Source organism: Falco naumanni, chromosome 6, assembly GCF_017639655.2.
Source record: "Falco naumanni isolate bFalNau1 chromosome 6, bFalNau1.pat, whole genome shotgun sequence".
NCBI lineage: Eukaryota > Metazoa > Chordata > Aves > Falconiformes > Falconidae > Falco > Falco naumanni.
Window position 1 is genome coordinate 10,527,179 of NC_054059.1, and position 25,690 is coordinate 10,552,868.

At 43.5% G+C, this 25,690-nt stretch overlaps 1 protein-coding gene across 5 annotated transcripts in view; it reads left to right on the top strand.

Moving 5' to 3' along the window:
* FILIP1 (filamin A interacting protein 1) overlaps positions 1 to 25,690 on the top strand; it is a 109,279-nt gene that overhangs the window by 78,205 nt on the left and 5,384 nt on the right. For 2 of the 5 annotated variants that reach the window (XM_040598673.1, XM_040598674.1), the window contains exons 5-6: positions 12,401 to 15,206; positions 22,221 to 22,438. In XM_040598673.1, the coding sequence (XP_040454607.1) occupies positions 12,401 to 15,206; positions 22,221 to 22,427 (3,013 nt within the window). In that variant the 3' untranslated portion in view covers positions 22,428 to 22,438. Of the gene's footprint in view, positions 1 to 4,226; positions 4,418 to 4,603; positions 4,791 to 12,400; positions 15,207 to 22,220; positions 22,439 to 25,690 lie in introns of those variants that run through there. The other 3 variants (XM_040598677.1, XM_040598676.1, XM_040598675.1) reach the window with 3 other exon arrangements.

The window sequence follows — 25,690 nt, forward strand, 5'->3', positions numbered from 1 at the left end:
ATTCATTAGTATCTGTTATGCTCAGAGTAGGCAACTGGCTAAGTAGAAAGTGGACAGGTCTGACTTACCAAATGAGTTTGACTTACCAAAAGAAGAAAAAAACCCAAACCCACCCCAAGTAATGATAGAAGATTTTCACTGCTTTGAAGCTTTTATGTACAAAGAAATTAAGTCTGGCAAGCAACACTGTATTTTTTTCATGTATGTAAGTAAACACAAATTTAGGACAAGTTTTATTTTGCACAAACAGAAATATTTGGGCTTTTCGTAACATGTTAGAAAACTTGGAGAGAGTTGCAAGTGCTGCCTTTGCTATAAATGTTACATATGTTTCTGCACTGAAGATAAAGAGCCAACAGAGAGCAGGGCAGTCCCTCTGGAAAGGTTACAAAGCCCTGTTTACAGAGAATTTTATAATCCAACAATCATTTGGTACAAGTCTCTAAGATCCACAAGAGGAATCCATTGCTGTGCAGAGTTTAGTGAGTTTTTAAAGAGAGGAACTTGTCAAAGAAATGTGTAGTCTATTAGCACATCATTTAATAGTTAAACCAATTCCATCTTTTGCTTCCTAGTTACTCTCCTCTAGATCAGACAACCGTGCCAGATGCACAGTATAATTTCTGACTTTCTGAGGTGAGCTGGAATTTGGGATTCCTAACTATTCCTTCCCCTGCTTTTATTTCTTGGTGTTTTTCTTAACTGGTCTCACAATGTCACAAATGCTCCTTTACTCAGGAATGCATTTCTTGGACTACTTCATCATAAACAAAAAGACTCATGAAATTCTGAGAAGCAAGTTAGGTTTTCCCAGCCTTTGATGTGACTTGAAAGTGAAGGTACTCTTGAGAAATAACGACATATGTAGTACCCTTATATTTTTATATATACACATAATTTGATTCCTATGCAGTAAAAGGAAAGTTGTAAAGGTTAAAGACCTCAGCTGTGACTTTCTGCGTGATGTCCTCTATAGCTCTGGTACTGCTGTCATGGTGCCTACCTGGAGCAGTTGTACTGGTGATGGAGAGTAATAATGAAATCAGGTGGTGGTACGGCCATACCTCAGCTAGTGCAGGGTGTGTAGGCTCACCACTGCCGCGCTGCGCTTTCTCTAACAAGTCTTGCAGCCAGTTGCCTGCTGGCTTACATCCAGACAACTTCAGTGACTCTACATCACATTCCCTGTGCTTTTATTTCTAAGTTGCAGAGTAAGCTGGAGGAGCTGGCAGGCTGGGATAAGTCCCCTCTGGGGATCACTGGTGGACACAGGTGCTGCTGGTGACTATCATGAGGCAGTGTATGTTGTATATGTCACCTTGTCTTAGTGTTCCAGCCTAACTTAAGATTTTTTTTCAAGATGAGGTTGGTCAGGCGCTGGAACAGGTTGCCCAGAGAGGTTGTGATGTCTCTGTCCTTAGAGATGTCCCAGATGGAAGTAGACCAGGCCCGGTGCAACCTGCTCTAACTGGACCTGCAGGGGGCTGAACTAGACATCTCCAAGGTCCTTTCCAACATCAGCCATTCTGTGGTTTTATGATGCAGCACACTATGGAGGACACCACATGTTTCCTGACTTTGCTTGCACCAGGGCAAGATGTAATGGCTTAGACTGGGACCAGCTCTGTGGCATCCTCTGGGCATTCCCTTTAACACATCCCTTGCCAGGCAGGGACACTAGCAATGCCCTCAGTCAAGCTCTGGTTTTCTCGTGGTACATTATATTTCTGGCTGCTGGTTTTTGGCTGCCAAATTTGTGATGGGCAGAGGTAATGCCTTGAGGTCTCTGGTGTGGCCAGGAGTCCACTGCACAGCTGCTGTGATTGTGTGTGGTTGGACTTCATGAGACAGGTGATCTCTTCTGGCCTGGATCCCCAGTGTCCCCTCCCTTCTTCATGTCACATCTGTACAAAGCTGACTGCTATAAACTCACAGCTGCCTTCCTAATATAAATATTAGGATCCTCTTGATGTCCCTGAAATTTCTGCTCTGAGCTGAGACCAGGAAAACATAGATGAAGGAAGATGTGTCATTTGCAGTTCCAGGCTAGCCTAAGAGTGCCATTACGGATGAAAGAAGAGCCAGAGCAGATATGAGGGGACATCGAGGTGGGCTGTGGATTTGGGAGGGGTGGGGGTTAGAAATAGAGTGCAGAGGTGAGGGTGAGCCTAGAACTGAACAGTGGGTACAGTGGGACTGGTGTGAGCTGTGCAACGAGCTCAGAGCCCAGAGCCAGCCAGGTCGGGGTGTGTGACCAGATATCCTCCTGCAGAGCCAGCAGTGTCGCAGGGCAGAGCCTTGCTCTCAGCTGCTGATCACAGTCAAACCCGTCTGTCAGCAGATAGTTTTGAAACTTGCTTGCAAAGTACTCTGTGGCTTTCTAGTATCAAACTGCCTCGAGGCTGACAGCCTGCTATTGCTATCAATTATTTTACTAACTCAGAGCGTAGATTTTCATGCAGGCAATCTAAAGATCTGAACTCTTCAGATGATCTCCCTAAAGCGCCAATATAATGCCACATCATTAAACTTTGATGCTGGACATCTATTTTAGTGTTTACCATTGTGCATGTAATTTCCTCTTTTTAAAGAATATGTATCTTTACCAGAACAGTTACTAAGATTGCAAAGAGCACAGTAAGTAGAGTAAGCACAATATTTGTCCTCTTGATGTGTGTAATGATTTTAAACTGCATAATCAAACACAAGTTTTGTATAGAAACATTTCTTCTGACACTGGAAAAATAGAAACATATTGAGATGCAACAGCTTCATGCACAGGAGGCAATGATTTCTCTGTAGAACCTCAACTTCATCTCTTGGAAAGTATTTAGTAAATGAGGTAGGGGAATATAAAAAGGGAGAGAATGATTAAGGCTGGTATATGTTTCCCTGGAAAATGTGACTCTACCCCTGTTGAGTTTGTGTGACGGATTTCCTACATGGTGCTAGTTAAGTCATGTGAAGCTAATTTACATGGGTTGTGAAAGTTTTTCATTCTAAGACTGATTCTCATTTTGAGGAGCTTGCTGGAGATCTGGGCTCAGACGTGCAGGAGCCTGGAGCATCCGCTCCTGGGCTGGAGGCAGATGGGGCTGTGATCTGAGCACAGGCGGCACCCACCCTGCAGCACTCTGAAAACCACATCCTACGTACCCTGGAGCAGGTGTTCCAACAAAAACCCTGGTCCCTTTGTGCTTCTATCTCCCACCCAGAAATGAATAATTCCGTTCTCAGCAGAGTCTGAAGAGTGTGTGGTAAATAGGGCCTCGAATAAAAAGCATAAAATCAATCATTAAGCCACTGCTTTTCAAATGAGCACTGTCCAGCCTGTATGCTAAATGAGGTGCGGGTCCTAAGGAAAAATAACAGAAGGACGTGAAGTTAGATAGTTGCTCAAAAATGTACAACACTGGTCCTTATTTTTTGGGTAATAATATTTGACATAATATTATTTCAGTGGGTTTGGATATTACAAGCTTCTTAAGAAAAGAGGAAGGTGAACAGGAAGGGGAAGAGGAAAGAAAAGGTGAAGGAGAAAGGGAAGGGGAAGGGAGAAGGAAGAGTAGTTTGTAATTCCCCTTGCAAAGCCTCGAAAAGTGACCATGGGCAATCTAGAGAATCATTAGGCAGATAGAAGGAACCCCCAAATTCTTTTGTGCTGGTTTGGGAACAAAAGGGCTGATTTAGGACCTCTTTAATGCAGGGAGCTAGTAGAATGGTGCTTTTCAGACCTCACGCAGACTCTCAGCCGTGCTACTATGCATGAATTTTCAAAAACAAATATGCGCGTATATTAAATCCACAGGGGATTCTCTTCATGTATTGATGCCTTTATCAACTGATCTGAAGATCAGCCAGCGCCTACCAACAGTAGCGCTGTCACTTCAAACACCAGGAAGACAAGAGAAAAGCAACAGGAACTTTCCTTGAGCCAGAGGAATGAATTGGCAGCTCGGACTGGGAAGCGCTGCATTTGTGCATCCCAGTTCAGCTCACAGCAAGCAATCCGCAAGGGTTCTCGGCGATCAAACTGTTAGCTCTTAATCGTTAACCTATAAACTGCAAGCCCGCAGGGGGCTGTCAATAATAAACTCCGGGAAAGCGGTGCCACAGGGAAGCGCCGGCAGAGGCGACCCGCCACGCCAGCGGGACCCCCGCACCCCTCCTGCCCGGCCGCGGCGCGGCGGCGGCTCCACCCCTTCCCCGGCCCGGGGGAGCGCACGATGCCGCGGCCCCGCCGCCCGCTGCCGGCCCCGTGCCGTGCGCGGGGGACACGGCAGCGCCCCAGCCCCAGGGCGCCGTCCCGCCGGCGGAGCGGCTCGGCCGGCGCGGGTCGGGCCGGGTCGTGCCGCGGAGTTTTCCTTTTTTATTATTTTTTGGTACCTTAGGAAGGGAAAAAAAGTCTAATTATAAGGTAAGGTAATGGAGGGGATTTTTAGTGTTGACTCTGAGCCGTGCTAATTGTTCTTGTACGTGCACGTCACTGGTTAAGCGAACGCACTGCGCACAGGCGTAGGCGCCGGCGGGGGGCTGGAGAGGGGCGTGCGGCCGGGGGGCGGGATGCCGGGGGGTGGGCGGGATGCCCGGGGGGCGCCCGCCGCCCTGGCTCGGCTCCGGCCGGGCTGGTCGGGGCAGAGCGGCGCGGCGGGGCTGGGGCGGCCCGGAGCTGATGTTCCCGTCGGGCTGGAGCCCTGGAAGGTGCACCTGGGGGGGGCTGGGCTGCGGGGCTGCCTCGCCCGGACAGCGCATCCAGGGGTCAGGGAAGGATAACCGCAGCTCGGAGACAGGTTTGAAAAATTTCAGCCCTCAGCTGAGCGCTGCTGCTTCCTTCTCGCACAGATGCTGTTTGCATGCTTTCTGCTCGTCCCCCTTCCCCTCCTCCGACCTGCGAAATTAATGTGGATATCTTAACTGGGGGCGGGGGTGGGGTGGGGTGTACTGGAAAAAAGTGCCCGTTGGATTGTAATACTGGTTGATAGCTTGAACAGGTTTTGTTCTTAAAGATCTTTGGTGCTTTTCTTCTGTGACCAAGGTGCTGGAAAGGTGCTGGGACACTGAATTTCCTAAGTGTCCCTGTTCCAAAATACTGCCTTTAGTCACTGTTCGGTTGAAGTAAGATGGTTTAAACACAAATTAACTGTTTTAGCAAACCAGATTTTATTTTTTTCAAAATCAGTGTTAGAAACAAAAGGAGGAGAAAAAATTGTTGTGGAAGACAAGCAATGTGTCCTCCAAAGTAAAGAAAATGTTTTCTTTCTTGCAGGATAATTTGGGAACTGTTGTGTAGTTGTGAAGTAGCAAGAATATTAATTTGCTTTTGATATAATTTGATATAACCACTTTTTAAAAGTGAATTCAGCAGTGAAGGATATGAAGTTTTTTACGCTTCCAATTTTGTATAGGAGGTAGCCATAAAAATTTGGCTTTATGAGTTACTAGAGCTGGTAACACTTATTTTCCCCACAAGTTTTTTATTTGTTTTCAGAGTTGACCCTGTGGTAAACTGAACAGCAATTCTGGAAGTTCTGTAGCAAGGTCATTCAAACATTTGTCTCTGTTCCTTGCCTTTAAAGATTAATGGATAGAAAGGAGAGAGTAACACAGATGGGCTTTATTCTTTTGCTTCCCGTGGGATCTGATCTGATTTGCATCTTTCTTCTCTTAGTTGAGACGGATGTGAGGGAAGGACTGAAGCTGATGATTTGAAAGTGTTACCTAATTTTGAATTGACCAGCTGGAGTGTTAGCCCTGATTGTTTTGCTTCCTAGAGAGCATGACTACCTTTTGGCTCTCTTTGGTTTTAGCTGAGATTGTAAGTGCTCAGACTCAGTGAAATTCAGCCTCTGAGTATCTCACCCTGGCCCCAAACACAGAAGCACGCAGAAATAGTCCTGACATATGGAGGATTTCCCAGTGGCTGCAGAAATAATCTTCAAAATCAGCTGTTGTACATTAAACAGGAGGAAAAAAAAATAAGAGGGAACTCCTTTATTAAGTTAAACCACCTCTTGCTGGTTTTCATTGTCCAGGGATTCTAGTGAGCAGCCTCTCAAATCACTTAATGGGCAGCAGCTTTCTAGCTCCCACTAGGAAGTTGTCCAGTCTCTGTAACTCTGCATATGCAGTAGCAAACTCTTTAGGGTTGAAATGGAAAGACGAGTTTGTGAAGGCTTTTGCTTTCCCAGTGCTTCCTTGGGATTGCTGAGTGAGTGGCAGGAATGCTGTTGGCTTCTCAGGGAGGAAGCAGCCTTCCTCAGCCCTCAGTCAGCTCAGCCTTAGAGTGACTAGGTCCTCATTAAAGCGCTTCTCTTAACCCCTACTTATTGGCCATCCACAAAATAGGACAGAAGTAATTACATCCCATCGCAACAAACATTTTGGAATCTAAATGGTAGAAAAAGGTACTACAGGAGCAGTATGTCCGAGATGGTTTTGTGCTAAAGCAGCAATGAGGAGCTCTGTGGACCTCCAGGCTGTGAGGTCCTTCCAGAGACCTTACCTGCTTCCCTCCTTCCCACCCTCTTCCTTCTACCTGCAGTTCCTCTTGCTGCCCTGGTTTGACAGCAGGGAAAATAGCTCTCCACCTCTCTCCAGATTGCCCTCCACATTAGCCTCTCCCCTGCTAGTGCTTCATTAAACACTGACAGACGCCTTGGGAAGCTTGGCTTAGTCTGTTTGCAAAGCAGGAAGCTAAACCAGGCCAGCGCAGCTGAAACGCGGTGCCAAAATGTTCACACATTTGCAGACCACAGGGGCAGCTCATGTCCTTTCAGGTCATCCTCTGGCTTGCCCTGCCTAATCGGCATTTCTTTGCATAAGTGAGTGCTTATTTCTATGCTAGAGATGGAAGAGGTTGCATGAGCATTTGTGATGTTTTCTCATCTTGATGGAAGTACAAATGGAAAGGGCAATGCAAACACTGGTATAATTTTCAGTACATGTTTTGGGGGCTTTTCATTTGTGCCTGCTCTGTTTGAAAGTAAATTTTTTTGAAAGTAAAATTTCTGAAGTAAATGGTTTTTTGAGGGGAGAGGTGGTTTTTTGGAAGTCACTGAGCATCTTTCCCTTGATAACTGAAACTTCTTTGTATTTTCTGAAAATACTGTAAGCCACTTTGGAGAATGGCTTCTCATATCAGCTATCAGTGCTAAGCAGGGGTTTTTATAGTTCCCAATTTGCCACATTTATTGTATTTCAAATGTAGTTATGAAGTTTATGATCCTTCAGAAGGCAAGAAAATGTCTCTTGGCCACTATTTGTAATATCTTTTGCAAATGTAGATGAGAACTAATGCTTGATTTTAGCTAAAGTCTTGCTGCTGCTACTGCTTTTACCATCTACAAATGAAATCTCATCTAAAATCCAGTAATGCATGTTGGGGCTCTCCTGGTATGAAATTACTGCAGCGTCTTTCAAAAACACAAAAACATTATTTCCCAGCTGTAAGTTATAATCATAATTTGCATTGAAGTCTTACTGTGGTCTGAGAAGAGACACTGTGAAAATGGACTGTGGGGTTCCGCCTTTGCATCTCAGTGACTGAACTTGACATATGCAGAAATAAAACAGGAGACACAATGTATGTGGTTAAGCAGAGTCTGTAGCTTTATCGATTCAATAAATTGATCAGACTTAAAGAGAATGTTAAACCACCCTGATGGCTAGCCAGCAGACTCCAGCAAGAAGCCCTCCAACCACTCTGCGTGGAAGGAGGAGATACAGTTATCCATGTCCTCTGTCACCTGTCCTTCAAGACAGACTCAGGGACTTGCTTGCAGCAGACCAAAGCCCTGTCTGTGTTGGACATGTCTTCTCAATGTACCTAAAGTGCTGTTTTACAAACTGTGTCTATTCCGTAACCCACAACTATCAGAAGTACATTGACACAATAACTGTGCTTTCTGGCAGCCGGCATGTCACTGGGGGAAGGAGGGGAAAAGTATGGTATTGGCTAGGTTTGCTTTAAGGAAAAATTGCCATCCAGATCTGAAGGAGTGATTAGTCCCAGCCTGAGCAAGGCAGTCAGACTGGTAGGACAAAGCACTGGAGTATAACCGTAATAAAAGCAGTGAAGCCACATCTCTGGAGGGATAGGCTTCAGCAGCTATCAGCATCCTGTTGCACTTCTGATGATCAGTCTGAAGGTTGGAGGAAGGAAGGGTAAGCAGAAAGACCCTTTGCAATGAAATGCTTCAGCACAAACCCAAAGAAAGGAGGACACGGAGGGCCTGGTTACTGCCCGTCCACTCTCACCTTCCTCCTTGCTGGCTGCTTCCAGCACACCATTTATGAAGGATGTTAAAACTAAGTCCTTAGTTGCACTTCCTCCACTCCGGGGCCTGCCTGCTCTGCAGGCTGAGATTGGTTGGTGAAAGTCTTCTCGCTCCTTACTCCGTGTGCTGCCCAGCATGGCTGTGAACAGCTAACGCTGCAGGCTGTGGAAGGATGCAGGAGACACTGATGCAGCAGGGACCATGCAAAGTTGCATCAGTAGCTTTTGTAGTCCAGTGTCCTTCCCCATGCCAGTCAGACATCTTCCTTTGTGGTACAAAATCAGGGAACAGCATTGTCCTGGGATGTTTGGTTTTAACTGAGGCAGTTAACAGTTTGCACATATTCATACCTAAAGCTTTGCTATTTTATTTATCTAATATACTGCAAGGGGGAGTGTGATCATCTTGAACGCTAGAAATCTGTAGGGCACCTGTTCTTCAAATACTGTGGGGAGGACAGATAGCAAGGAAAGGGAGAGACCGTCTGGCTCCTCATGGCAGCAGAAGACCGTGTGTTCGGGGAATGACTCGGGCTGCATGTTTTGATATGATATGCGTGGTAACCCGTGCGGAAAAGGTGCTGCACAGACCTCAGCAGTGCTCTCCACAAAGGAGCAGGCAGCATGGTCCCCCTTTCCGCAGGGAACTGGAGCAGATCTGCCGGTTTCCCTGCGGTGATCCGGATACCGAGCCCCTCAGACACACTGGTGAATGCAAGTTATCCAATTGTATCCGAATTATTTCTCCTCATCTCTAAAAGACCCCAAACCAAGACAGCAAATACAGGGACTGGACTGGGAGTACCAAACTGTTGGCTTGTCAGTGTTTTGACTGTATCTAGCCCCACATTTCATTATTATAGATTTTGGTTTGGTTTGTTTTTCTTTTCTTTTTTGCTTGTTTTGATCCTGAATGCAGGTGCTTTCAACCCCTTGACAGTCCAGAGTGCAGTTGCTCTGGATAACACGTTGCAGACACACGTGCTGTGAATCTGAGGTGCTTTTAGTATTGCATCAGAGCCCATGCAGGTCTGCATTACTTCACACTCCTTAAAGTAAGCATTAGCAGCAGCAGTCCGATGAGAAGCCCGATAATACATCAGTTGTGATGGTCAAGATGGGACAACATCAATTCCATTTTAACCACTGAGGTAGGAGAGTTCTACAAGGATGGAAAAGCTTAAACTCAGCTTTATTTTAGTAGCAGAAGTAACACTTCTGAAAAGGTGTAGATTTTGTTTATTACTTTGGCATCTGCACTTATTTGGATGCTGTTTTCCCATCCATCCCTCCCAGAATCAGATTTTAGAAGCGGTTTCCCTGGACGTGGAAAACAGAAGTATTGTCAGGTATCTCCTGTGAAAGTTCACTTGTCAAATCTTAGGCAGTCTAGTTTCACCGTGTAAAAGCTGAGGCAGGATAAAATGCTGCATGGTGCTTCCTACCTTGTTCAGCACGGACTTGTTAGTAAATTCATCTCCACATATTGGCACAGTTACAGTGCTTTGGTTTTGCATCTCCCAGAGGGGCCAGGCCAGATATTCCCCCCTGTCACCTCTCCTGCTAGGTATAGCAAGGCAGTTGACAGTGCTAATGTGCTTTCTTCTCCTGTTGCTCAGTCTCATCCGTGGCATTTCTTTGTCTTAGTGTAACAGGTATTTGGGCTTTTTTTCAGCGGCTTTCTTGGCACTATTCCCTAGTAGACTGTCAGGTAATCATGGGGGCCATGTGTGGCCAGTGAATTGTTTTGTACTCAGCAGCTTGGCTGGTCTGTACCACCTGTAGCAACTGCTAAGTGAAAATCACACATGTCCATTATGAACAGTCTAGGAATTCAAATTCATAGGCAGTTTTGCGAGCATCTCTAGGTAGGCTTTCAAGTGGCAAGACTGTTAAAAAGAAAACAAAGTGCTGTCTTCTGTTTTTTGAATTTATAGGGGTTACCTTAAAATTTTCCTGTGGGACAAGGGAGGCTGGAAACATTCTGTTTTGAAGATCTCGTATTCTTGTATATATGTTTATGACTTTGGGAGATGGGTCATTTAGAGCACCACCAGATTGGGGCACACTGTTCTGTCATGGCAAAGTAATATTTTGTGGAAAGGTGCATACTATTTCTTTAAAAACGTAGCCTGGGAGAGATGAGGGAGAATTCTTGGCAGAACCTTTTGCATGAAGCAGTGTGATAGAACAGCCACGGAATATATTGCATGCTAATAAAGTTCCTTCTTCAGTGGGAAAAGTGCATGCTTTGTGAGTGGCAGCGTGTCTTTTACCTTTTGACATTCTAACTTGACCCATAATGAGGCATCCACCAGCATGCCTTTTCAGTCCTTTCCAAAGAGCTGCCAAAACTAAAGAGATTTTTTTGAGAATAATCTGTGACCCAGCAAGGTTGGCTGTGAGGTTTGTTTGTTTTTCTCTCTCCTGCTGGTTCCTGCTATTCTCTTACTCCCACATCCTACCCGACTCTTGTTTTCAAATGCATTCTTCAGCCTTCTCCTTCCCTACCTACTGCATCCTGTGTTCTGCTTTCTGACTTCCTTCTCTTTTCTTATAGCTTTTATTTCCAGTTCCTGTTCATTCTGGTCCCCGAGGAGCAAGGAGTGAAACATTAACAGTTGCTGGAGGACCAAGTTAATATGGCTGTTAGGAGTTTAGATTTCAGGTGAGGGCTCCGGGAGACATCCTTTGTGTATGACATTGTGCCCCGGAGCTCTTTGCACCACTTCATTGCTGGGGCAGCAGAGAGGATTTTATGTCTGTGCTTCCTCCACTACCATCTACAGTCCAGCATTTCAAATAAAAATACTGAGAAGAGTAAATATTTGCTAAGATATGGATGTTCCAGTTATTGCAAGTTAGTTAACAGGTGGTAAATTGGTTTGCTATTATCACTTCGCTGTGTGTCTCAGTTCCAAAGAAGTTGAAAAGCTTCAGATGTAGGATAAGCAAAGCAAGTGGATTTGCATCGTCACGTGTATCTTGATAGGGTATATGGGAGTTATAGGTATGACAGTGGTTTGAAAAACATGTCATTTCACGGTAAATTCAGAGCGCATACCTGTGTCTTTTCTAGGTCGTATTGCTGCTTTTATAGTAAGGCTCTTACATTAGTAGAGGATATATCCCTGTGTTATCTGTACCTCTTTGTCAGCTAAGGATCACCATCCTCAGAAATCTGTGCTTAACAACATGTGCAAACTTCCTGTGCTGATGTCCACATATCCTGAATACAAATCACAGATATAAAATACTTCTATTACTAGTAATTTCTCCATTTAAATGTTGCATGGGTAAGGCTGTAAAATGTAGTTCTTTATTATCTTTCTGAGGATACACCTAATTTGAGTATTGCGAGCTTTTATATTGGCTGAAAATACAGCTTTGCAGACTATATAAAAGAAGAGTGTTTTCCAGCTGAGGTTTTCCAAAGGTTTGATTAGTCTGACCCTTGCAGTCCACAAAATCTACTGCTGTAAATGGAAATGTGCCTGGAAGAAGAAACTTTTGCACATCATAGTCACTCTGCTGGCAAATTTATCTTCCTGCTAATTTCTTATGCCTGTGATGCCCAGATGGTTTTCAATTGTGTGCTAATGTAATCTTCCGTCCTGCTGGTTTATTTATAACCAGGATTGATCCATTTATGTGTGGCTGCATATATCAATTAGTTTTCATTTTTTGTATTATTTTACTCATTTTTGTGTATGCAAGACATAAGGAGGAATCCACCTTGTAAAACAACTTTGGTATAAATGGATTGGTGAGTAGATATACACCTGTCCTGTTGGGATATTACATACTTTTACCAACATCATCCTAACAGAGAAATAAATGTAAATGTATCAAACCCCCATGTATTTGTTATCCACACAGGTATAAAATTTCACTGCTTTTCAGAATTCTAGATGATTTTATGTCATTTTCAGTTAACTTTTGTAATGTAAAATATTTGGGTTTGGAATGTAACTGTAGTTGGTAGTTATTTCTTGAGAGACTACTTAGGTTATTACCAAAAAAAAAAAAAAAAAAGAAAAAAGAAGGTTATTTTAAAAATTGAGAAATACACACATACACGCACACACACATATATTAGTTTAATGCATCTCTTCTATGTTTCAGGTTGAAAAAACTTCTTGAGCAGGAGAAGATCTATCAAGCCCGGAAGGAGAAGGAACATACAAAGCGGCTCAATAAGCTAAGAGAAGAACTAGTCAAGCTCAAATCATTTGCACTCATGCTAGTAGATGAAAGACAAATGCATATTGAACAACTTGGTCAGCAAAGCCAGAAAATACAGGACTTAAACCAAAAGCTAAAGGAAGAAGAAGAAAAACTTAAAATTATCAGTGCAAAAACAAAAGAAGATGGACAAAACCTGATGAAGTTAGAGGCAGAACTTGAACACAAAACATCATCATTTTCTCAAGAACATGAGGAGATGACTGCTAAACTGGCTAATCAAGAGTCACATAATAGACAGCTGAGGCTTAAGCTAGTGGGGTTGACTCGCAGAATAGAGGAGCTAGAAGAAACTAACAAAAATCTTCAAAAAGCTGAGGAGGAACTTCAAGAACTAAGAGATAAAATAGCAAAAGGGGAATGTGGGAACTCTAGCTTAATGGCAGAAGTTGAGAACCTCCGCAAGCGTGTGCTTGAAATGGAGGGGAAAGATGAAGAGATCACAAAAACTGAATCCCAGTGTAAAGAGCTGAAAAATAAACTGCAAGAGGAAGAGCACCATAGCAAAGAGCTGAAACTTGAAGTGGAAAAACTGCAGAAAAGAATGTCAGAGTTAGAGAAGCTGGAAGAAGCTTTCAGTAGAAGTAAGTCTGAATGCACCCAGCTACACTTAAACTTGGACAAAGAAAAGAGTTTGACTAAGGATTTGATAAATGAGTTGGAAGTGGTGAAGACTCGAGTGAAAGACCTTGAAGCATCAGAAAGCAAGTTGGAAAAGGCTGAAATAAGCTTAAAAGATGACCTTACGAAGCTGAAGTCATTTACTGTAATGTTAGTTGATGAACGAAAAATTATGATGGAAAAAATAAAACAGGAGGAAAAAAAGGTTGAGGGTCTAAACAAGAATTTTAAAGTTGAACAAGGGAAAGTTATGGATGTAACAGAGAAACTGATAGAAGAAAGTAAGAAATTTTTGAAATTGAAATCTGAAATGGAAGAAAAAGTATCTGGTTTGACAAAGGAAAGGGATGAGTTAATTGGCAAACTGAGAAGTGAAGAAGAAAAATCCTCTCAACTAAGCTGTAGAGTTGACCTGTTAAAGAAAAGAATTGATGGTATGGAGGAAGTAGAACGAGAAATTACAAGAGGTAGAACCAGGAAAGGACCAGAGCACGGCTGTCATGAGGATAACAAGATTAAAGAACTTACCATTGAAATTGAAAGACTGAAAAAACGTCTCAAACAATTGGAAGTGGTTGAAGGAGATTTGATGAAGACAGAAGATGAATATGATCAACTAGAGCAGAAATTTAGGACTGAGCAAGACAAAGCTAACTTTCTTTCTCAGCAGCTGGAGGAGATAAAACTCCAGATTGCCAAAACCAAAGCAATAGAAAAAGGTGAAGCGGTGAGCCAGGAGGCAGAGCTGAGGCACAGGTTTCGTCTGGAAGAGGCTAAAAGTAGAGATTTGAAAGCAGAAGTTCAAGCTCTTAAGGAAAAAATCCATGAGCTGATGAACAAAGAAGACCAGCTTTCTCAGCTCCAAGTTGATTATTCAGTTCTGCAGCAAAGGTTTATGGAAGAGGAGAATAAAAGCAAGAGCATGGGGCAGGAGGTGCTGAACCTAACAAGAGAGCTGGAGCTTTCTAAGCGTTACAGCCGTGCTCTGAGGCCTAGCATAAATGGACGAAGAATGGTCGATGTTCCTGTGACGTCCACTGGTGTGCAGACAGATGCTGTGAGCAGTGAAGCAGCAGAAGAAGAAACTCCAGCAGTGTTTATAAGGAAATCCTTCCAGGAGGAGAATCACATCATGAGCAATCTACGACAGGTAGGTCTGAAAAAACCCATGGAGCGTTCTTCAGTGCTGGAGAGATACCCTCCAGCAGCGAATGAACTTGCAATGAGGAAATCTTGGATACCATGGATGAGAAAGAGGGAAAATGGGGCTCAGGCAACGCCTGATAAAGGAGCCCGGACCCACAGTAGTTCAGCGCACCCTGGGGAGGTTGTCCTTTCACCAAAGCAGGGTCAGCCTCTTCATATTCGGGTGACACCAGATCACGAGAACAGCACAGCTACTTTGGAGATAACCAGTCCAACCTCAGAGGAATTTTTTTCAAGTACCACTGTCATTCCTACTTTGGGAAATCAGAAGCCACGAATAACTATCATTCCCTCTCCAAATGTTATGCCACAAAAAGGAAAAGGCAATGAAAGTCCCATGGGCCCTGATCGTTCTATGTCTCCAGTCACTATAACAACATTCTCCAGGGAAAAGTCCCCAGAGGGAGGGAGAGCACCCTTCGCTGACAGACCTGCATCACCAATTCAGATTATGACAGTATCAACATCGGCGGCACCGGCAGAAATCTCTGTCTCTCCACAGTCGCAAGATATGACCATGGGAAGGGCTGTCTTCAAAGTAACACCAGAAAAACAAACCGTCCCAACTCCAATCCGCAAGTACAACGCCAATGCCAACATTATTACGACAGAAGACAACAAAATCCACATCCACTTAGGTTCCCAGTTTAAACGGTCCCCCAGTGCTGCACCTGATGGTGCAAGTCCTGTCATAACAGTCAGACCGGTGAACATAGCAGCAGAGAAAGAAGTCGTGACTGGTACTGTCCTTCGATCGCCCCGGAACAACCTGTCCTCGCGACCTGCAGCAAGCAAGGTGACAAGTACTATCACTATAACACCTGTTACAACGTCTTCCACTCGAGGAACACAATCAGTGGTAAGCAGCATCGTCTCATGATGTAGTCTTGATGGTAAGGAGAAGGGCAACTACAGTTGCGGTTTGAGATGCCAGCAGGGAAAATGGATGGAGTGAGGAGAAACTCTTGATTTCCCGACATTTGTTTTAGATATGAGCTTAACCATAAAATCAAAATTTGCCGGATTCATATATTTTTTGTGCCAGTGTTGGACACTGTTATACTTCTGGCATTTTCTCCCAAAGGATTAACTTTCAAAGGAAGTCCCTTCGAAGTTCCTTTGAAGTTATTTTCATAATGGTAATCCTGTAAAATTGCAAGTGAGAGACAGAGAGGGTCAAAGAATGATGAAGGTGACAGAGCAGGAAACTTTCTGTTATTGGTGAGTGCAGTTTCTGACTTCTGAAAATACTTAGAATGATTTTTGGCCCAGCTGATGGGTCTTTAGAGTGTGATCATGCAGGCTGGTATTTCTTTGGTATAATCCCATCATAGTTATAATTTAATTAGTATCCGCTATAATACTGAACTCCAAAGGAATAAATAGGTAGACATGGTATCATTGCTGACAGTGCCAAGCCCCTTTCAGCCAGCGAACAGTAAATCTCTTTCTGAATCTGAATCTGAAATTCTCGACTTCTTTGAGTGCTGCATTACAACAGTGCTTCATCTAACATATTTTTGCTAACATATTGTGCCTCTGTGGTGGTACCCTGGCTGCTCTTTTGTACTTTAATCAGGCTTTCAGCTATGTCTTTAAACATATTGGACAATTATTTATTGATAGTCCTCCCCTCAGGTTTATTATTGGACATGGTTTTGCACTGCTTTAGTTGGAAATACCCTGGGAAAGAAGAATTTAACGAAAATAGAAAACCAGCAGTACTGTATTAGTCCAAAAGCTTATTTAGCTACACAGAGCCTGCAGCAGATGCTTAAGGGAAGATTATTTTGGGTAAACACACAGTAATGTTTCCCTCAGCGTCTGTTCTCAGTTTTTGGCAATAGGTGGGTATTTCTTTCTGAAGCAGGGCCTGTAGCCACATCTTTGTGTTTAATAGACCGTGGCGGAGTTTTCTTCTATTTATTCTTCTAATTACTTTTTGAACTCATTTATACTGTTGTTTCCACAACATCAGGGGGCAGTGAATTCAGTTGTGAGCTCTGGGAAAAATGCTCTTTTGTTTGATACCTTTTATGCAATACCTTCATTGGTTACAGCCTCTTTCTTGTATCTTGACAAATACTGAATAGTCATCCCCTGTTCATTTGTCTGTGCTGCTCAGGAGTCTGCAGACCCCCACAACACGTCTCGTTCAGCCATTTCTTTCCAAGCTGAAATGTCAAAGTGTATTTAAGATACACTTCCACACTTCTGGAGAGAGACTGCCATGCCCATTTAAGCCCTCTAACTTAAGGAAACTTGCATTCATCATACAAATCTATTTGGGTTTGCACATGTGCGCTCTCTTTCTCCCCACATATATAATGTGTACACTGTACTGTACAGTGTTTTCCTAGAGACAACTGTTCATTTTTTAAAAAGTCTTGAATTAATTCATTTACAAACTCCTTTGTCTCTCAGAAGCTTGGAAAACTTTTCTTTTTTAAGAGTTCCTCATTCTTTTTTACTAGATGTCTGTCTCTACTGTGATGATGCGCTGAACCATGGCAGACAAAACTTTTTTGTTTTGTTTTCATCTAGCTAAAAAGTGGTTTCTTTCTTCACTTCATACTCCCTGACTTGGAATGTAAGGAAAATAGTTCAACCATAAGATTTACTTTTATCTTTTGCTCCCCTTTGTTTTTTAAGGTCCCTAGTCCTTAGATGAGCAGGGAACTTCCAACAAGCCCAAATGTGCCTTTTCCTCTCTAACCCCTTGAAAAAAAACTCAGAAGTTGTGTATTCACCATCTGTTTTGCAAATGACTACTTTACAAACACATTTCAATACCCCTAGTCAGAAAAAAACAAGTTGTGACGATTTACTCAGTAACTCTAGAAGAAACCAACATCGATATAATTTTGAGCATTTAAGTCCACAAAATCAGAGAAGACAAACTGATACACAGCTGCTTTCTTAGCTTACTGATTTTACTTCTTTTCTCAACTGTCCTCATACAAGATGCTTTGTGCAGTGTACTAGTGCAGTGCCAAGCTACAAAGGGGAAAATAATTCTGAAATTCGAGCTTTCATCTGTTGCTATAACAAATCTGCAGTTACTGTTTTCATATTTGAAAACATTTAACTCTTCTTCCAATTCAAATTTTTAGTTACCTTCAGTACTGTGTTGAAGTTAATGTTAAGGTGGTGCACACAGGTTCAGCCTGAACTGTGGTGTCTCCCTGCATATGTGAGTCCAAAACCAGACTGTGGTTTCTTGATGAACCATCATGACTTTTGAATCCCACAAATCCCATGGATTAAGGGGTGTTACAGTTGTGTTTATTTGCACTCTAAAGTAGCTAGAGATTTATGTTCCTTTGATCCAAGTCCTCTTCCGAGTCTGCCACAGTTTTGATTTAGGTAAAATGAGGCCCTGATCCAAAGAAAGGCACAGGCACCTGAAGGAGAACATGGGAAATTTTTGAGCGCTTAGCCAAAAAGATGAACCAAAAAAGGCACCGGTCAGTGACTGTGTCTCCACTGGCTTGTAAACTTATTGGACCCAAATGTTTTGGAGGACTTCACGTTCTGCCTGCTGCACAAGCCCAGGGTTATCCAGCTGAGGACTGGCTTTGTCACACCAGTGCTGACACCCAGTGCAGTCCAGTCCCACAGGGGCCTCCACAGCAGGAGCTGGTGTGATGGAGACTGTTTGACCAGTTGGATTGAATTCAGCATTTAACAGAATCATTGCCACTTGGATTAAAAAAAAAACAAACAACCAAATCCTAAGCTGGTAACTGCCTTCTATATGATAGCCTATGGATTTGGGTAATTACCACAAGTAAAAAAAATGGATTTTGGTGCTCCTTAGCTTGACTAGAGTCAAACCCATTCCCAGGGAAATACTTGGACTACCGTAACAGAGCTAGCAGATAGTTTTATTACTACAGATGGACCACAGCACAACCAAAAATTCCAGACTATGAGGCCAGAGAACATGCAGACTAAAACGAGCCTGAAACTGTAGCCTGGCTGTTAGCCCTGCCTGAGCACATTAGCCCAAGTCCCTGTTCCCAGGACAGTTCATATAGTTTACAGTAAAAAATTCACAGAATAAAAACAAATATTCTTGGGGGAAAAAACAACTGTGGTGCCTATATCCTTTATGTATTTATTTATTATTTTTATTTTTTATTATTATTATTAAGGCCTTATATTTGGCTGTAGGATTGCTGGTAAATCTGGGTCTTCTTTGGCTACCAGGATGGGTGTCCGTCCTATAATGGCTTCATCCCCGTGCTCCCCACCTCCTACAAGCCTGGCATCCAGTGCCAGCTGTTCATGCTGCCAGGGTACACAGTGGAACTGGTGACATGCAAATCTGCAGGGAGCAGAGGGAATCCTGGCTGCAGCAGAGCCAGCACAGTGGCATGGCACCAACCGTGCAAAGCGTTAGGTAACCGAGGCAGGAAGGCACAGCTGAAAAGCTGTTGGGTGCCAAAGCTAACTGGGCACACGTTAAAGCAGCTATAAGGCTACTTTCATCTGAGCAGCATTCAGTTTGAGGCCAGCATCTAAATTGGGCTCTTTGTAGGTGTCCCATGTATGCCCTAAGCTTCTGTTAGAGTTACTAGAGATCCAGGGGTCAGCTCACTTGCCTGTGTAGAGGCGCGTGGTGCTGTCTGCATTCCCTATAGCAGTTGAGACAGGCTGGTAGCTCTAACACAGACCGTACCCTTCTGCAGTGGAAGCGGACGGGATACCTCAAATGGCACAGCATGCCCAGAGCACTGAGCCCTGTGCGCTGGCACGGCACTGTGGAGGCTGGAGGGTGATTCAGCTGAGACCCCACTAGCTTCAGTGTGAGCTCAATTGCCCACTGGGCTCCGCTGACTGTACTGACTAGATCTCAAGGCCCACCCTTTCAAGATTCAGTTGCCTAAACATACTTCTTTAGTGTCATTTTAAGTGCTGTCAGGTAGCCTACCTAACTTCCAGCTGCTTTATCAGAGGCTGAAGGTCTCCCTGGGTCCTGTGTCTTATCTACCAGCCCTGTGCTGGTAGCTTGAGGTAGCCCAGGGCATCTCAAATTGCACTAGGTATCTGTGGCACCCACTGAACTGAACCATTTCTGTTCAGGGCGAGCTGGTCCCTGATCTGATCAGGAACAAGTGCTGAAAAAGCACCTTTGTTATTAAAATATTCCAAAAGTGAATGTGTGTGTGAAACCACACAATGTGTCAGTAAAATGCACTAAGCAGGATCTGTTATAAACAACAAAAACATGCTAAATGTTCTGTACATTCAAATTGCTTTTCTTCCTTTAATGGGACTGTTCAACTACTGCAACCTTGCGGCTTAATATACCTGCCGGTGTCTGCAGTGAGCGCTGACTACCGACCTAACCAGCTCGGCGGCCGCATGTGGTTATCTCACTCCCAGTAATGTATTTCCTAACCTCGCCCTGGCTCCCTGTGCGATTCCAGCAGCATGTACGGCCAGCTCAGAGCCAGCCAGCATCACTCTGCGTCCCGTGGGGCTGTGCCTTGGGCACTCCGTGCCAGCTGCGTAAGGGTTGGTTTCTGGTTGGACCTGCATTCCTGTATCAGCCAGAAGACAGCGGCCTGCAGACAAACAGGGCTGGAGGGAGCTGCTTAGAGCTTGGTTCTTGGAAGAGATGACCAAGAGACAGACAGTCGTGTGGCTTCTCTGGAACTCTCTACTGGAGAGTGTCCTCTGCTCGCTTACCCCGTCACTCTCGTCAAAGGGGACTGCTTGCTGGAGAGCCACCTTTGTGCCGTTTCACTTAGCAAACACAACATGCTTTCGCAGCTGAGTGTGAAGCTGGCATTAGCTTCCCTATGATCAACATGTTAGTACGCTGTAAAGAAGGCAACTAAGAAATATAAAGCAAGTTAGAGCTCTTTTCAAAGTGCTTTTGAGTGATCTAGGCTTGAAATGAGTAACTTGAAAGCACCCAAATCCTTAGTTAATAATTTACATGTGAATAAAGCCGAAGAAATGCCTGAGATTCCAGCTACTTCATTTGATTGCTTCATGTTTACACACTGTGGAGCTCTTTCAGGCAGTACAAGATGTTTGTCATTTAGGTTCCCTGGGATGTTGACATATTTTCCAAGGCTGATGGAATGCATTTGCATGTTTTGCCCTACAGAATTGTATGGGCCTAACTTGTTTTGACATCTTCATGTGAGTTCCATATTAGCCTTTAGACTGCTATTGTAAATGTTGCTTTTAGTTATTGGAAATGGCTTCCTTCCTGCCAGGCAGACAGTATTCGAGTTTTGCAGTTGTGACTTTTTGTGTGTGTGTGTGTGTACGTGGGGTTTTGAACTGTCCTTAGAAGATTAAGGAATGGTTTTCCTTTGAATACTCAGGCTGCAGACAGAAGGCTCTGATGCTACTGGCTGGAAATCCTTTGAGAGAGAAAAATGCTCCTTCATGGATCATTTTATGTAAATGTGCAAATAAACGTTGCGGTTGATGCAGCCCCCTCATCCAGTCTATTTCAGCAGTTTACTTGTATTTTGCTTACATGTCAGAAGTTGCAGAATTTAGTCACTTAGCAGATGGGTCTAGCTAGAATTCCAGGACCTTATGAGAATTATTTTCTTTTGTGACATCAAAGTCTTTATTATCTAACCAGAAAAGAGTCACATATGAAGTTCAGCTGAGACACAATTTGTCACCAAATTTGTTAACATTTGAGTCTGTATTGCACACTGCAGTAGGTGAAACACGTTTTCCTTTCAGAATTGTCATGGTTATAAGTGTTTTCTTTAGGTCATGGTCCATAAGGGGTAGCTTCCAGTTTTGGTGTTGGAGTATGTGCAACATTATCTGGCCAGTGGAGACAGAAAATAGCAGCTGGCCCTTTCGAACCTTTTTGTCCTATCCAAGTGTTCCTTGTGTGTTTACACAGTGGGATTCAGTTGCCTAAACATATGTACTGATTGTGTTTTCAAAACTATAGAATAGCTACTCTGGCCTCCAGCTGGTGCTCCAGAAGGGCACAGATCCCTGGTAGGAGCCGTGTTGGGTCTGCTGGCCCCATGCTTGGGTCCTCAACCGCTTAGGCCATTTTTATTTTTCTTTATTCTGAAGTCCTCAAATTTGAAGCTAAGTGCACTTGGTAGGCTGTTGTCCAGGGCAGCAGACTGGCAGAGATAGTGAAATGACCATGTCCACGCTGCCTTGAGGTATCCCTGGAAATCTGGGCTGCCTGCTTCATCCTCACCAGAGTTCATCGAGTTGTGGCTAGGGTCGGGGGGAGAGCCCTCTCCCACATCCCTCCTCCCACAGCCACAGGAAAAGGAGGTCCAAATCTTTGCTCTGACTCTCTCTCCTAGCCTTCTGCAATTCCCAGTGCAGAAATAAGTGGTCCCAGCCATGGCCCCAGCATACTTCGGGAAGCAAAGTTCAATTTTATCCATAATGCTAAGAAATCTTGCCCCAGCTCTGAAAATACGGCACTTACTCTGGGTTCAGCATTAGCCTCATGTAGCTATACTGTTTTGAGGGCCTGTGCTAGTCTCTGTGCAGGATGCTAATATTGCTCTCCGACAGCTAAGCCAGTGTTTCGGTAGCTTCCAAGGCAGTCCTGCACCGTGTTGTGCTGTGGAATCGGAGTTTTAGAGGGATTCCATCCCTGTGACATCTTGATGCAAAACACCAGACCTCAGTTCTGGGAAATGTTTAATCCCCACCGTACCTTTGACCCTACTCTACCAGTCTGTGCTATAGCCAGGTTCCAAATGTGTACATTAATGTGCTAATAGGGGTGATTTGGGACATTGTTGCTTGAGAGGTAGATGAAGAACCAATGAAAAAATACAAGATGAGCATATATGAGAAGAAAAAGTCCTCTGTTCATGTCATTTCTCTCTGTCTCTTTCTTTTGCAGACAGGACAGGATGGGTCATCCCCGAGACCTACACCCACCCGCATTCCTGTGTCAAAAGGTATGAAAGCAGGAAAGCCAGTAGTGGCAGCCCCAGGAGCAGGAAATGTGACAAAATTCGAGCCTCGTGCCGAGACTCAGTCTATGAAAATAGAACTGAAGAAATCTTCAGCCAGCACCTCTGCCTCCCTGGGCGGGGGTCAGGGCTGATGGCGGTGGCTCAGGGGGTATGTTCTGCAGGTTTTACTGCTACCATGGAAGTCAGCCCCCTCCCTGTCTGTGTAGTTGCTCACGTTTCCCTGTACTAATGAAGTCCTGCAGCTGTCACTTACAACAAACTAATAAGTGTGTGCACTGACTACTTAAGTAACAACATCCTTTTGTTTTCTTACTGAAGTTTAAAAAAAAAAAAGCTATCAAAAAGGCAGTTGTATGCCAGGAAGCTTTTCAGCCTAGGAAGTGGGAATGGGAGAACTGCACTAGGTTATTAATCTAGTTCAGAAACTCTTAACGATAGACTTGGTCACTTTTTAATAGATTTAAGGAAGTTTGGTCACTTCTACTAGATTGTCTTCCATCTTAACAAATCACTTTCCACCTCTGCTACTGCATGGGGCACTTTCCTTCCCGCCTGTGATCACATTGTTGAGGTGCCACATTATCTAGGGAAGCAATGCCAGGGGACAACACACCTGAGGTCCTGTTTTAATGACAGCTAGTACCTCAGGTGTGGGAAGGAGGGGAAGAGAGAAAGGTCGGGCACTGTGTGACCAGCCCTGTCTCTAGGAGTCTTCCGTCCAAATCAGTGTTTCTCAGTGGTGAGCTGCTTTCTCAAGGCGGTTACAAAATTCAAGGAGGTAGGGAATTTGCACAGTATTTGGCAGCAGCAGTGCTAAGCAGCAGCTTATTTCTTCCAGAGGGGGTTAACATTCATAGATAGTACTTAGAACCAGGTCTCTGACTTACACATGCTGGGATGCTGCCAGCTCAGGGGTCAGATGAAGGCAAGTGAGCCAAAACATGTTTAGTCTTTAGAAAAAGCTTGAGAAACATTGATCTGGCTAAAATCAATACAGTCCATTTGTGCCTGCTCCAAAGACCGCCAAAGGCTATGAAGCAAGTAAATTCATTGACTTTACTAGGTTTTCAGTTTTCCTGGCTGGCTGAACTTATGCTATATTTAAACCTTAGTTGCCAAGCATCCTTATGTTGTCTTAGAGAGGAAGTCAGCACAGACTGCTGGTGGCAGAAACTGGTATCTAAAGGCAAAGCTCGGGTACAGTGAAAGAGAGAGGGTTTGGTATGGAAGTTACTCTCAATTCTCAGTTGTTTGAAATATTTTCTCTTAAATACAGACCACCTCACAATACCATGGCAATTCATCATTTTTCCTTCCCTCTTTGTGATTTCCTCATTTATATGTTTGCATTTTAAAGCATGTTTTAAGGAATTGTTCCAGCATGGAAATGGTGTGGATGCCAATGATTGTTATGGTTGTTTATTTAATAACAGTAAAGTTATTAAAGGGCATTTCCATTAAGTGATCAATTTCCACAGGAGAAAGTCACAGCCAAAAGAAATGGAGCCAAGCAGACTGATAAATGAGTGTTTTAAAGCTTGTATACTACCTCAACTACCACAGCAAGCTGTAAAGGACCCAGTGGTTAGGAATAGCTTTCAGAAGGCAAGGCAGGAAGACCACCAATAAATAATAAATACAATTCACAGAAAAGAAAATGCAGCAGTGGGTGAAATACTAAAGGGCTTTCTGTCTGGGGGAAGAAATGTGATGTAAGAACCTGCCACAAAAGGTCAACAAAATTATATTCAGTCCGAGCAGTGTTTAGTCTTCAGTCTGCGCTTTGCATTGCTCTCCAATTTAAGATCCAGATATGGCCATTATCGCAGAGTAAAGCTGGCATTTTATTATTCACATGAAGGGCATTTTGTCTGTGGTGTAAATGCTGCTGCTACATCAGAAAAGAAGGTTTCAATTTTCACACATGTAGCACCTGCTACACTTGTTAATTTTAAGGTTCTGGTTTCATATGACACCTGAAAATCAGATTTGTATTAATAGCATTTTTCATAACATTCAATTCCCAGTATTTCAGATAATACTTGGAAACTGGAATTAGCAAGCGATGTGAGTTACTACGCCTGAAATACATCTGATCCTCTCAACTAATTGTTATCACTTAAAAGCCTCTATTTTTCAATAGATTGTTGCTGAGATCTTACTGTTCTTATTGTAGCATAGACTCTTTAGCAGATGTTTTGAAGCAAACACATTATTAAGAGCTTTTTGCTGGATAGTCTCTCTAAATACTGGCACTGAAGCAAATCTTCAGGTCAAAACATTAATTTAAATAATATTGCAAACATGAGCCCCAAGCTAGTGTGGCTTGATGCAGTGATGAACTACAGATGCCTTAAGCCCTCCTTTTCAGATCCTTGTTTCAAAGAGATTTAGTTCCTTAGTTAACTGTTGCTATACAGAAAGCAATATTCAGTGTGTGCCTGTGGTTGAAAAAATTGTTTTGCTTGAGATCTAAGAAACTAATTCACCTGAAGAAACAAGCCAGCCTTACGGTACCTGAAATCCAGGACACAGAAAGTAGCACAACTGAACCAGAACTTGCAGGCACAAGCCAGGCATTGACGCTTGTAGGGTCAGCAGGATTTCATGAGACAGACTCAAGAAATTCCAGACATGTCAGACAGAAGATCCCGTTATTTTTCTCAGTGGCAGCACAACAGAAAGAAACTTTTTCACCGTAGCAGGAGCCTAAAGAGTTGGAATCAGGCAACTGATTTAACCGTTAGCTAAAAATAGGTATTTAGTTGTATTCATAATTTTTAACATCTGTTTTAATTGACTTGATACTGTCATTTATTGAAGGTAGAAGAAGGGTAAGATGAAGAAAAAAGAAAACCTATGGTTCAGAAGTCTTAAAAGTTGAAATGTAATACTCTTCATTATATTGGAATTTTCTCTGAATCTGAAGACAGTTATGTTTAGCGACTACAGTAAGATTCTCCGTTCAGTAGGTCAGCTCAAGAAGGCAATCTAGACAACCAAGTCCAAAAGACAGTGCCTGAGCCCCAGAGGCATCCTGAAGATCTTCCTTAAGTTCTTCCACTGTCCTTGTCCAGTCAGTGTTTCAGTTGTGACATAATGAGCACTGCAGCCTCTGAACCTAATAAAGATCCATAACCATAACCATAACTGCATCAACTGCATAACCATAACTTCACTTTAAAGACTCTCTTCAAGGAGAGGAAATTCTTACATTTCCTCTGAGGGCTTTAAGTCAAGCCACAATTTCATGGTCACTTAAAGTCAGGATGTAACCCCACACTGGAGTCCAAAGCTGTAGTCCTGTCTTTGTCACCTCCAGGCAAGAAAGTACTCACTTCCATGTGGTTGTCCTTTGAGCTGGCACAAGTGTTTGAACTTAACTGGGGAACTG